This window comes from Artemia sp. Qi Xiang Cuo, chromosome 19 (genome assembly GCF_049724085.1).
Source record: "Artemia sp. Qi Xiang Cuo chromosome 19, ASM4972408v1, whole genome shotgun sequence".
Taxonomy (NCBI): domain Eukaryota; kingdom Metazoa; phylum Arthropoda; class Branchiopoda; order Anostraca; family Artemiidae; genus Artemia; species Artemia sp. Qi Xiang Cuo.
In genome coordinates, this window is record NC_142812.1 from 20,297,357 (window position 1) to 20,311,844 (window position 14,488).

At 38.7% G+C, this 14,488-nt stretch overlaps 1 protein-coding gene across 4 annotated transcripts in view; it reads right to left on the reverse strand.

Moving 5' to 3' along the window:
• Positions 1-14,488, reverse strand: part of LOC148940590 (uncharacterized) — a 394,960-nt gene that overhangs the window by 237,815 nt on the left and 142,657 nt on the right. For 3 of the 4 annotated variants that reach the window (XM_089105580.1, XM_089105582.1, XM_089105581.1), the window contains exon 4: positions 2,666-2,864. In XM_089105580.1, coding sequence (XP_088961706.1) covers positions 2,666-2,864 — 199 coding nt within the window. Of the gene's footprint in view, positions 1-2,665; positions 2,865-12,054; positions 12,195-14,488 lie in introns of those variants that run through there. The other variant, XM_089105583.1, reaches the window with a different exon arrangement.

Consider the following 14,488-nt stretch of genomic DNA (forward strand, 5'->3'; position numbering starts at 1 on the left):
CGTTGGTCCTTTGGGAGCTCAATGGGGCTTTGGGGACTGGGAGAGGGCCTTTGGGGACTGGTGGAGGGCCTTTGGGGGTCGGGGTGACCGTGGGGGCCGGGGGGGGGCCGTGGGGGGCGGGGGTATGGGTTTTGGGGAGGGGGAGTGGCCTGGGGGGGGCGGGGGGGGGCGTTGGGGGGGGGGGGGGCCGTGGGGATGCTGGGGGGAACGTTGGGGACTGGGGGCGGGTCGTAGGGGACTGGAGGGGCCTTGGGGAGCCTGGGAGACCTTTGGGGACCGGTGGCTTCCTTCGGGGTTGGGGGTGAGTACTGGGGGCCCGGGGGGAGCCCTGGGAGCCCGGGGTGGGCCGTTGGAGGCGGTGGGAGGGCGGTTGGTGCGCTGGTGGAGCGGGGGGGCCCGGGGAGGGCCGGTGGGGGGTCGGGTAGGGCCTGGGGAGGGGTGTGGGCGATTTGGGATTGCGGGGGGGTCAGGGGGGCCCTGGAGAGGACCTTTGGGGACTGGTGGAGGCCCTGAGAGCGGCCGGAGTGGCCCTTGGGGGCCGGGGGTGGCCGTGGGGGGGGGGGGGACCCCTTGAAGACCGGGGGGAGGGCCTTGGGGGTTGGGGTAGGGGGTGCGTACCCTTTGGGGGTTGGGGTAACGCACTCGAGGCCCTTTGGTTTGGGGTAGAGCACTTGGGACCCTTTGGGTTGAGGTAGAGGACCTCACAACACTGTTCAATTGAAACTTGTGTATTATGACGACCACACTCAAATTCTCTTCAAAAATCTTCTTTTAACATGTTTCTAGCTGTTTCGCAGAAATAGTTCCATAAAATAGCTACAACGGTTTCGCCAAAATTATCACTACATGGAATTTCGGCATGTTCCTTTTGTTTGTCATCTCTGCTTTAATGCATTTCAATTTATTTGGAAACCTTTTCGCACGATAAGATAAAAACGTCTGCCCATGAATCAATTCTCTTGTTATAAACAACAAATTAAGTTCCCTTTCATGAATAAATTCTCTTTAGAAAAAAAAATTCAGTCACCTGTCGTGTCAATCAATCACACATGACATCATATGTAAGACATTAATATGTTTCTCGGATACTTTTATCTTTTTAAATTAAAAGACATTAATTAACTTATCGCCGGAGACAATTTGATTAATTACTGATCGAACATGTGTTTCCCGGACACTCGTAACATCTGCACGTTACTCAAATCTCTTTAGAAACAACAAATTAATTCCCCTTTCATAAATCAAATCAATTCTCTTTAGAATAACAAATTCATTCCCCTTTCGTGTCAATCAATCAAACATGACATCATCTGTCAGAAATTAATTAACTTCCCCGGAAAGAGTTCTCTTTAGAAATTCAAAGACATTAATAAACTTCGCGCCGGAGACAATTTGATTAATGACTGATAGCACATGTGTTTCCCGGAAACTCGTAACATCTGGCTTGAACAACAACAAGAAGGAAGTGTCAAAGTTCCTGTTTTTCCATTCTCACTGACAAAATCCATAAAACCATCAAATAATCAACACACATAACCATCCATAAAACAATTGAATCACACTGCACACCCGTTATATACGAAATCTCAAGGGTGAATTGTTATGTAACGGGGAAAATCATATGTAAGCACGCCTCTGATTGGCTGAGAAGGGGGATGTATCCGACTCGCTGATTGGCTGAGAAGGAAAAATGTGATATAACTGTTTCATGTTCCATTGCACATTGACCGTCACCCCTAGCATTCTCTTTTTCATAAACAACAATAATAAATAAACCCCTCAGATCTAAAGATTAAAGAAACCTTAATATTTCTTAATTCTCTCTTCGTGAATCAATAATTTCCCCGCCGATTTATGTAAATCAATTTCTCAGGTTAAGCTAACCAAACAACAATGAAACCATATTGTTTCATAATTCCCCATGCTCGTGAATCAATAATTTCCCCTAGCGATTATGTAAATCACAGATTAAAGAAGCCATGTTTGTTTCTTAATTTCCCCTTCGTGAATCAACAACTTCCCCTTCGATTACGCAATCAATTTCTCGGAAATTCACTTCCCCTTCGATTACGCAATCAATTTCTCGGACATTTACTTCCCCCTCGAGTCCTAGATCAATAACATTGCTCCCGTTAGAATTCAATGCGCATGTGCAACCTTCGCCCCGGTGTTATTACACATAAAAACATCAAATAAATCGACCTTGGAAAAAGAGGTCATTGACCCCATTACGCAATCTTTCTCCCTAGGGAGGCTATGCCCATATAAGTACCATAAACCACGTGGTGATCGTGGGAGTTTTAAAAAAAAGTGTCCGGATCGGGATTCGAAGGGGTGGTGTAATCGTGGGAGTTATAGGGTCACTTCTACTTATTCTGCACAACAATGTCGAAGTAATTTGAACAGTGGTGCCAATTCATGATAATGCAAGGGGAGGCAAAATCCGTTTTCCAAAATCTAGGGGATTGGGGAAATTCCGTAGCTATTTCAATTTTTGTCCATAAAAATCCCCTCTAAAAGTTTCCTTCAATGTAATTACCAAATTAGAGGCATTTTTGAAATTCTAAGTGCAGGACAAAAAATCTAGGAGCCAATTGCCGCCTCTCTACCCGGTTGTCACCCTTGAATTTGAAATAAACGTAAAAGGAATGCGATGATTTCTTACCCTTAGCCCTTGTCTATCAGCCTCAGAACCTGGCTCTACAGCACTAACATAAATTCCTGTTCCATGCTCTTTCCCTCCTCTGACTGCAAAACCGAAAGAAGTACCTTCCTTCCGTGAAAGTCGGACAACCCGTGGACGATGGGTTACGTAAGGTGTTCTTAAGTTATATTCCATTTGTTGTTGTGGCAAAATGATTGATCTGAAAGAACAAAAAGATTGCAAAAAAATGGTCTAAATGCAAAAGAGATAAAACATAATCAAACAGTTCGTGGTAACGAACTGTAAGTATGGAGTGACCCGGCTCGATAGTAACCGAAACTCTAAAAAACGAAATTTTGACACCAATAGATACATCAAAAGAATCAGATTTCAATTCTGATGCCAAATATATAAGATTCATCAAGTTACGTCTTACCTAATCAAAAGTTACGTGCCTGAGAAAATTTGGCTGATTTTAGAAAAAAGGAGGAAAGACCCCTAAAAGTTACAGAACCTTAATGAAAATCACACCATCATATTCAGCGTATCAGAGAACTCTACTGTAGAGGTTTCAAGCACCTATCTACAAAAGTGTGGAATTTTGTATTTTTTGCCAGAAGAAAGATCACGGATGCGTGTTTATTTGTTGTTTTTTTTTTTCTCCCAGGGGTGATCGTATCGACCCAGTGATCCTAGAATATCTTGTGAGGGCTCATTGGAACGTAAATTAAAAGTTCTAGTGCCCTTTTTAAGTGACCAAAAATGGGGGGCAGCTAAGCCCCCTCCCACACTTTTTTTCCTCAAAGTCACCCGATCACAATTTTGAGATAGCCATTTTGTTCAGCATGGTCGAAAATATGATAATTATGTCTTTCAGGATGACTTAATCCCCTGAAGTCCCCGGGGGGTCGGCCCGAAAGTTATGAACTTTACCCAATGTTAACATATAGTATTGGTTATTGGGAAGTATACAGACGTTTTCAGGGGGGATTTTTTCTGGTAGGTGGGGGGTGGGTGGGTGGGTCGGGGGTTATATGGGAGGATCTTTCCGAGAAGGAAGTTTTCATTAGGGAAGGGACATTGCTATGAAGGGGGCGCTGGATTTCCCAGCATTATTAAAGAAAAAGATCAGAAATTAAATAATAAAAAAAAGTTTTTCAACTGAAAGTAAGGAGAAATATCAAAACTTAAAATGAACAGAAAATATTACGTATATTATTGGGTTCACCACCTAGTCAATACCTCACTCTTTAAGCCAAAGATTTTTTAGTACTTTCATAAGAGCTATTTATTCTAATTAGCGGCCTTTGTGATTAAGGGGTCATTTTTAAAGAATTGGAACAAAATTCGAACTTTAGCTTAAAGAGCAAGGTATTGACTAGGGGGTGAACCCCCCAATATACGTATTAAAAATCTATGAATATAGAAGTTCGTTGCGTAAGGCAATTCGTTGCGTAAGGCACGTATATTTATTACTAATTAAAACGTTCGTAAATAAAATTAAACAAGTTTCGAGAAAGCCCTTTAACCAAATAAAAGTAAAATGAATATGCAAATTTCGTTTTAATTATCCATGTACGGTTAGCCAAAATCAAAACCTGCATTAATTCAAAAACGTTCAAAAATCAAATAAGAAAAACAAGTTTTTTTTAACTGAAAGTAAGGAACGACGGTACAACTTAAAACGAACAGAAATTATTCCGTATATGAAAGGGGCTGTCCCCTCCTCAGCGCCTCTCTCTTTACGCTAAAGTTTGACTTTCTCACAACTTTCTTTCTTCTAAACAATAAAAAAATTTAGCGTAAAGAGCGAGACGTTGAGGAGGGGACAGCCCCTTTCATATACGGAACAATTTCTGTTAGTTTTAAGTTTTAACGTCGTTCCTTATTTTCAGTAAAAAAAAAACTCTTTTTTTATTTAATAATTTAAAGGGATAAACCAAGTCATTGAATAAATTGAATATGTAAACATGTATAATTGCGTATTATCAATGTATTTAGATATATTTTAAAATGTGGTACTTTCCCATTATATGGGCCTTTCTAAAAAGTCAAGTTCGGTTAATGCTAATGAAATAAAATAAAATAGGATGAATATATAATAGTTTATAAACAAATTTGGGATATATATTTGCACATAAGGAGGGGTGGGAGGGTGGTGGGTAAAGCATTGCATATATTATATACCTAACCTAACCGGGCCTTTCTATATACTGCTCACCTAACCAGAGACAGATACCTGGTTATAATGGTTTATTAACAAAATTAGAAGAATTATATGTTAAAATTATGCGCCCAGAACGCTGTAATGTCTTTCACAATCGCTGAAGTTTCACAATTATGCGCCCACTCTAACAACTGTCTTAGTACCGGGTCGATATCTGTCTCTCCCGTTTCACTGTTCCATCTCCCGTTTGACTTCTTTAGCAGTATATGTAAAGGTCCATATAATGGGTAAGTACCAAAAGTGTTAATCAAAAATATGAAATAAGTTAATAAAATAAATAAATTAAATGTAGCCATAAGATGTTAATTAAACCAAATTTCTGTTAACATACCCAGGCACGAACACAGGCGTTTTCCCAAGGGAGAGGGTGACAATAATAGCACTGAAAAATTTTGTTTGATAATTTGAATGAAAAGTGTCAAGAAATTTAGAAAAAATTAGGACTCCAGGGGCGAGGGCCTGTGAACCTGTTCATACCGTAAATTCGCAGAAAAATGCAATAAAATTACAGAAGCTGAGAGAGCTCAGCTTTCTGCTTCCTTCAGTTTCAGCTTTGTGCAAATAAAAAACAATTTCACATATTGTGTGGGTCATAAAGAATATAACAAACACAAATAAATCAGGTTATTTCTCTTTAGCTGGAACTGGTTCTCTTTTGGGAATCAAAACCCTTGTGTAACTCTAACAGGGGTTTCCACGGATCCACAGTTTTTCTAGTTTAATGTCAGTTGACAGTGTTCTTGTATAAAGTTATTGCAGAGTTTTTTGGACTCAGAAAGGTGGTTGCAGCGGAGTTGGATTCTAAGAAATAAGTTAAATTAAAAAATAAACAAGTTTTTTCAACTGAAAGTAAGGAGCAACATTACAACTTAAAACGAACAGAAATTATTACATATATGCGGGGGGTTACCCCTCCTCGATACCTCTCTCTTTACACTGAAGTGTAAAGAGCGAACACCGAAGAAAACCAATTTTATGACAAATATTTTCTTTTGTACTTAATATTGAAAATAAACATTAAAATTATAGTAAAATTTTGAACTGATGAGCTTTCAGCAATTATATCATTATACATAAAATATTCAGTTTAATTTATTAGCTCTTTTTACAGTTTTTAAAGACAAATATAGTTTCCCTAAAAACAAATGTTTGGATACTGCCTCCTTTCCTAACTGTAAGTAAAAACCAAAAGCCTACTGCGTCATTGGCGCTTAACTGAAAACTCATTATATTACAAATACTTTATTTTCCAGTTATTACAGTATTGAAAATAAAAATAAAATTACAGAAAAAAAAAATTCTTGAACGGATGGATCTTTCAACAACTAATATCATTACATATAAAATATTCAATTTGATGTTGCTTATACTTTCCAAGACTGTTCAAGTCGGATATAGCTTTCAGTAAAGCGCCAATGACGCAATAGGTTTTAGACTTTTACAGTGAGAGAAGGAGGTCATACCCAAACTCTTGTTTGTTGTGATTTTTGTTCGTTTCAAGCTTGATTTGCGTATTAAATTTAAGTTTCAGTCGTTTTAAGATTTATTTATTAATTTACATTAATATCTATTGTATGTTTGTTTGTATTGGTTGTTTATTTAATTTCTGTTCTATAAGTTTCATTTATACTTAAATAGCAAAATATTTTTTTTGTTTTAAGCTTGATTTTCATATCCAATCTAAGCATTACTCGCTTTAATATCTATTTATTCAATTACATTATTACTTCTTGTATGCTTTTGCTATGATTGTTTATTTAATTTCTGTTCGTTTTGGGTTTCATTCATTCTTTAATAGTAATTTCTGGTCGTTTTAAGTTTGAATTTCAAAAGGTATTTGTATCTGCTTAGTTTAAGTTTAAAATGGCCTTTACTTTTCTTTGAAAAACTTATTTTTCGGAAAGTCTTTTTTTTTAAATTAATTTTTGTTCGTTTCTGATTGCAAAAAAATTCAAGTTTTAAAAATTCCTTATTTCAAAATCAAACTTAAAAAAAAAATCACATATTCATCATAGTATCAAAACTGATATCAAAGTAACAACATCAAAGTGAAAAAATGGGTTTGTATCAACCTTGGAGTTTTTATTATCTGATGTTTGAATTATTTTTAAAAAAATTGCTATCTCAAAATTTTTATCGCATGGGTTTGGGGAAAAAGGGCGTGGGGGGGGGGGGGACTAGATTAAGCTTCGGTCTCTTTTGACTCTTTAAAAGTGAACTATAACTTTCTATTTTTAATCAAATGAGCCCTCTCTGAAGTTTGTACGAGTATCCCTTCTATAAGACCATATATAACTTACAACCCCAGAGTATAACTTACAACGCCTATTCCTAGGCCCTAAGGGGTTGTGTCGACCCTGGAGTTTTAATATCTGATGGTTGAACTATTTTTAACAAAATGGTCACCTGACATTTTAATGGATGGGTTTATCCATCCGATACGCCCAAAGGCGTGGAAGGCGGGAAGGGCTATTTGCCCTCTGATCTTTTTTCACTCTGAGAAAATGAACTACAACTTTTAATTTCAATTCAAATGAACCCTCTCTGAAGTTTATACGAGCATACGTTCCATAAGAACCATATATTCCCCCAGAGTAATACTTACAATGCCTGCCCTGGCCCTGGGGGGGGGGGAGGGGTTGTGTCGACACAAGAGTTTTTCTTATCTGATCTTTGAACTATTTTTAACGAATTAACCATAGGTAAAGGTGTTTTTATTATATGATCTTTCGACTATTTTTAACAAAATGGCCACCTCAAATCTTTTATCATATGTATTTGGGGAAAAACGGCTTGGGGGCCAGTTGCCCTCTGCTCACTTTTGACTCTTAAAAAGGGCACTAGAACACTTGATTTCCATTCGAATGAGCCCCCTTTGAAGTTTGTACGACGACCCCTTCTATATGAAGTGCTTCTTAGAAAAAAATAAATGGAGTGTGGGGGGAGACTAGTTGCCCTCCAATTACTTTTGACTGTTAAAAAGTGAATTACTACTATCAATTTTTACTCAAGTTAGACTTCTATGAAGTTTATACGAGCATCCCTGCCATAAGAACCACATATGTCCCCATGGCATAACTTACAACACCTACCCCCGGGCACTGGAGGACTGGGCCGACATCAGAGTTTTTTGTTATCTGAATTTTAAAATATTTTTAACAAAATCTCTATCTCAAAACTTTCATCTGATGCATTTAGGGCGTGGAGGAGGGGGGGGGCTAGTTGCCCTCCGATCTCTTTTGACTCTTAAAAGCTTCACAAGAACTTCCAATTTCAAATCAAATGAGTCCTCTCTGAAGTTTATACCAGAATCCCTTCCATAAGAACTATATATGCCCCTAGAGCATTACTCATAACGCCTGCCTCCGGGCCCTGGCGGGTTCCGTCGACGCAGGAATTTATCTTATCTGACCTTTGAACTATTTTTAATGAAATGGCTATTATAAAAATTTTATCAGATGGGCTTGGGAAAGATAGGGTGTGTGTGGGGGGGTCTAGTTGCCCTTGGATATCTTTTGACTCTTAAAAATTGAACTAGAACTTTCAATTTCCAATCAAAAGAGCCCCCTCTGAAGTCTATACAAGCAGCCCTTTCATAAGAACCATCTAAGCCCCCAGGACAACACTTACAACGCCTATACCCCGGACTCTTGGGGGGGGGACGTTTTTGTTATCTAATTTTTGAATAATTTCAAAAACACTGGTTATTTCAAAATTGATAGGGGACTGGTTTGAGGAAAAAAGAGCTTGGGGGGACGGGTCTACCTTTCTCATCTCTGAAAAATTGAACTAGAACTTTCAATTTCCAATCGTACGAACCCTCTAGGGAGTTTGCAAAAGCATCCCTTTCATAAGAATCAGACATTCGCTTTGGGCATAACATGGAGAGCCTTCCCCTGTGCCCTGGGAGGTTCTATTGACATCGGATTTTTTTCTTATCCGATCTTTGAACTATTTTTAACAAGATGTCTATCTCAAAATTTTCATCAGATGGGTTGGGGGATAGCTGCCCTCGGATCTCGTTTGATCATTAAAAAGTGAGCTCGAACTTTCAATATCCAATCAAATGAGCCCCCTCTGAAGTTTATACGAGCATCCCTTTCATACGAACAATATATGCCCCAGGGCATAACTTACAACGCCTGCCCCCGGGCCCGGGGGGGTTGTGACGACACATGAGTTTTTGTTATCTGACTTTTGAGAGATTTTTAACCTAATGCCTATCTCAAAATTTTTATTGGATGCATTTGGGGAACAAGGGGCGTAGGGGGGGGGGGTAGTTGCCCTACAATCTCTTTTGACTCTAAAAATTAACTAGAACTTTCAATTTTCAATCAAATGAGCCATCTCTGAATTTTTTACGAGCATCCCTTCAATAAGAACCATATATTCCCCCAGGGCATAACTTATAACACCTGCCCTCGGACTCTGGGGGCTGTGTTGACCCCTGAGTTTTCGTTATATGGTCTTTGAACTATTAAAAAAAGCTATCTCAAAGTTCTTATCGGATGGGTATGAGGAAAAAAGGGCGTAGAGAGAGGGGGGGGGGGCTAGGCGCCTTCCAATCTCTTTTGACTCTTAAAAAGTGAACTAGAACTTTCAATTTCAAATCAAATGATACCTCTTTGAAGATAATACGAGCATGCCTTCCATAATACCCATATATACCCCCAGAGCATAACTTACAACTTCTGCCCCCGGGCCCTGGTGGGTTGTGTCGACACCGGAATTGTTGTTATATGATCTCTGATTTATTTTTAACAATATAGCTATCTTAAAATTTTTATTGGATGCATTTGGAAAAAAGGTTGTTTTTTTTAGGGGGGGGGGGGAAGCTGGTTACCCTCCAATATCTTTTGACGCTTAAAAAGAGAACTAGAACTTTCAATTTCCAATCAAATGAGCCCTCTCTGAAGTTTATACGAATATTCCTTCCATAAGAACCATATATGGCCCTAGGGCATAACTTATAACCCTTGCCCCTGAAGACTGTGGGGGGAGTGTCCTGCTGAAACATATAATTTCCAGAACTTTCAACTACGTTGAACAAAATGGCTATATCAAAATTTTGATTGGATGTGTTTGGGGAAATGGTGGGCGTGCAAGGGGTGTCATTTGCCTTAGAATCACTTTTGACTATTAAAAAGGGAACTAGCCATTTAAATTTCCAATCGAATGAGCCCTTTCTGAGGTTTCTACGACAACGTTGTCAATACAAAACCTTATATGTCCCAGGGCAAAATTACAACCCTTGCCCTGAGGGCTGTGGGGGAGTTGTCATCCTCAAAGACCTAATTGCCAGAACTTAAAACTACGTTTAATAAAATAGCTATCTCATAATTTGGATTGTATGTGTTTGGGGAAAAGGTGGGGATGAGAGGGGGGTTAGTTGCCCTCTAATAACTGTCGATTGTTAAAAAGGACACTAGCCCTTTGAATTTCCTATCGAATGAGCTTTTTTTGAAGTTTCTAAGACAACGACTTCTGTAAAAACCTTATATGCCCCCAGGGCATAACTTAAAACCCTTGCTCTGAGGGTTGTGGGGGAGTGTCCTCCTCAAAAGCATATTTTCTATCTGGAAATCAACTACGCTGAACAAAATGGCTATCTAAAAATTTTGATTGAATGTTTGTGGATAAATGATTGGCGTGGGGGGGGGGGCTAGTTGCCCTCCAATCACTTTCGACTATTATAAAGGGCACTAGCCCTTTGAATTTTCAATCGAATGAGCCCTTTTTGAAGTTTCTGCGACAACCCCTTCTATAAAAACGTTATATACCCCAAGGCATAACTTAAAAGTCTTGCCGTGAGGGTTTTGGGGGAGTGTCCTCCTCAAAAACATATTTTCTATCTGGAAATCAACTACGCTGAACAAAATGGCTATATCAAAATATTGATTGGATGTGTTTGGGGGAATGATGGGCTAGGGGAGGGGGGCTAGTTGAATTCCAATCACTTTCAACTATTAAAAAAGCACTAGCCCTTTGAATTTCCAATCGAATGAACCTTTTTTGAAGTTTCCACGACAACGCCTTCTATAAAAACCTTATATGCCCCCAAGGGCATAACTTAAAACCCTTGCCCTGAGGGTTGTGGGGGAGTGTCCTACTCAAAAACATAGTTTCTATCTGGAAAATAACTACGCTGAACAAAATGGCTATCTCAAAATTTTTATTGGGTGTGTTTGGGGAAATGTTGGGCTTGGGGGGGAGGGACTATATGCCCTCCAACCACATTCGACTATTAAAAAGGACACTAGCCCTTTGAATTTCCAATCGAATGAGCCTTTTTTGAAGTTTCTACGACAGCGCCTTCTATAAAAACCGTATATGCCCCCAGGGCATAACTTAAAACCTTGCCCTGAGGGTGGTGGGGGAGTGTTTTTCTCAAAAACATATTTCCTATTTGGAAATCAACTACGCTGAACAAAATGGCTGTCTCAAAGTTTTGATTGGATGTGTTTAGGGGAATGATGGGCGTGGGGAGGGGGCTATTTGCCCTCCAATCACTTTTGACTATTAAAAAGGGCACTAGAACTCTCAATTTCCAATCGATTGAGCCCCTTTTGAAGTTTCTACGACGACCTCTTCCATATGAAGTGCCTCTGGGAAAAAAATAATAAAACATTGGAGCCGTATGGCCTTTACTATAGGCAATGCTATAGCGTTGCCTCTGAAACTATCTTAGCCTAATAAAGGTAAGGGATTCGGCACTTGATTTTACAGTCCCTACTGGTGGTGCTGATTTCCGTTTATTTGACTTCAACAAGGAAGTGCAATTGGGCCAGGAGATATGCCATCCTAAAATTTCACATACACTTCCCTTTTATCTTCCCCAGATATACATTTTGATCTGGGTCAACTGTGGCTAATCTTACAGGGTCACACCACTGGCTGTTGTTCCAAGGCAAATAATTGACTATACCAGGGCCCGAACCCCTTGTCCAAACGGACATAGGATTACAAGTCTAGCAAGCCACTCATTTAGAATTCATTTAGAAGCTATATCTTGCAGTTACCTATTATAATTTAAATCCAGATATAAGATGTTGAGCTGTCCATGGAGAATAATTCCCAGCTCGTCCTCCAAATTATGGGCACTGGGAAACAGTATATGTAATAGCCACCAAGAGCAAATTAATAAAATTACAGCCTACAGAATATATAATATCAGAGTACTCACAGATTAGATCACTGGTAAATTTTCAAGTCACTAAAGAATACCTTCTACGGCCAAGCCAAGAATATTACTACTATTGTAATAAATGTGCTTGCATGTCTCAAATGAAAACATTAAGGATTTTTTAGTCTTTTGATTTTATTTCAAAGAATTTAATCAAACGAGTGGTTCACTAACCTAACCAGAATTTGACAATTCAAGATTCCGTGCTTAGAATAAAGCATTCTTTGACATTTTAACTAATCACAGGATGTGACTGCTAATTTAATTTCAAAGCATCTGCAGTTCTGTAACAGATTTTTTTTTTTTTTTATTAGCATGTCGACACTATTAGTGCAGGGCTGTGCATTAAACAGTCTTTAAGAGCAGATAATATGTAACAACCAAAAGAGTGGGCTTTGCCGGCTTTTTTACTTAGAAGACCGTCCGCTTTGCAAAAAAAAAAAAATCATAATCTACCTCCGTTCACTACCTTCAAATCAATTTTATACGTCGTTGCTTGGCACAGGCTCCATCATGCTTTGCACAGTTTCCGCTACGTGTAGCACACTTCCACCGCGCTTGGCACACATACCTTGGTATACGTGTTTTCTCAAAATGAGTGCCTCCTCGAAATACATAAGAAGTTTTATATGGAGGAGTCGTAAAATATTAAATTTCAGGAGAGACAAGGATGAAGGCTTCATCCTTGTGCATATGTCTAACCCCAGCCCCCAACGGAAAATGTCATTTAAGAACTTTGGAGGACGATGTTTGTTAGTTTAGTGAATTAAAAACGAGAAACAGAAATTTTATGCCTACGGATAGATTAAACGCTAAATTCAAAATCAGTGCTTCCAGATTTAAATGAAAAAGAAAAGAAGCAAATAGTGAGACTAAAATTCAAAATGAAAAAAAAAACAAACGGAACAGTCCATCATGCAAGGTGGCTGCCACTCCGCCAAACGCTCTTTTTTATACTAATGTTGTCAATTGCTTAATTAAAAGCATTTTAGAGTGCCCAAAATTAGCCAGTTAGTGATTGCAAGTCCTTATTCATCGACAACCTATCAAAAATTAAGCAAGGAAAACGGTTTTTAATTTTAATAAAGCATTGAATAAATAACAACAAAATAAAAACTTAATTAAAAAAAAACACTTCGAATATTTCGGCCATACGTCCGGGAGCCTTTCTCAACGGAAAAAAGGATTTTTTCCAACGGAAAAAAGATTTTTTTTTACATATTACAATTATATTATAGACATTCGCTTTTATTTATTGCGTTTAATACGCCAGTGCATGGAAGTTTTATTTAATATATTTTCATTTATACATTGATTGTATGGCGACGAATGGGCTGGGGGAGCCCATTCATTGAGGGGAGGGGAAGGTTGGAAACTCATCCAATACGGGGTGGAACTTCACTTATCTCCTCCGCTCCCGATTTAGGAGATTAGACAGACTCATTGGGCTGTAAAATGTTGGACCGTTTGAGTTATGGAAGACGTTAAAATACTCAAAAATACTTTATATTTTCATTTATTGCAGGATTGATTTCATAGATTGTGGAATGCTGAGCCCCCTGGGCCATCCTTTGGGTGAGCCTAAACTAATAATAAGCAATTTTGATTAATTGTTCCGTGTTATGTGCATAAATTATTCTATATATGTTATTTTGAGTTATAGTTTTATCACATTGCTTTCATTTTTAAACCTTGAGATAAAAACTGAAACCTTAGCGTAGACAGTGGTGGGGGAAAGTCTACCCCCCCCTAATGCATAATTGAGCATCCACAGAGAAAGTAATACAACTGAAAATAATCTGTCTTTTGAAAATGTCTTTTTTCAAAAGACACGAACAAAATCGTCTAAAGGAACCTGAAGTGCTATCTATGACATTTCCGTTGATTCTTTATTCCCCTTACTTTCAGATGTAAAATTTAGAATATTTTCAAATGGGTTTAGTCGTCCCCTCCCTGAATAATTCACATTTGGATAACCCACCCCTGGGAAATTCCTCCCCCTCAAAGAACATTTTCTTTTCCTGCTGATAATTCCTCCCTGTTAAATTCCACCCAGCAAAAATTTTTTTATTAATTTACATTAATATAAGCACTATATGTAGTTATTAATTTACGTTAATGTCTATTGTGTGTTTGCTTGCATTGATTGTTTATTTAATGATTGTTTGATTGTTTATCTGCCCCCAGGGCATAACTTACAACGCCTACCCCCGGGCCCTGATGGGCTGTGTCGAAACCGGAGTTTTTTGTTATCAGAACTTTGAACTATTTTAACAAAATGTCTATCTCAAAAGTTTTAGCTGATGCATTTAGGGCGTGGAGGAGGGGAGGGGGGCTAGTTGTCCTCCAATCTTTTTTGACTCTTAAAAAGTGAACAAGAACTTTCAATTTCCCATCAAATGAGCCCTCTCTAAAGTTTATACGAGCATCCCTT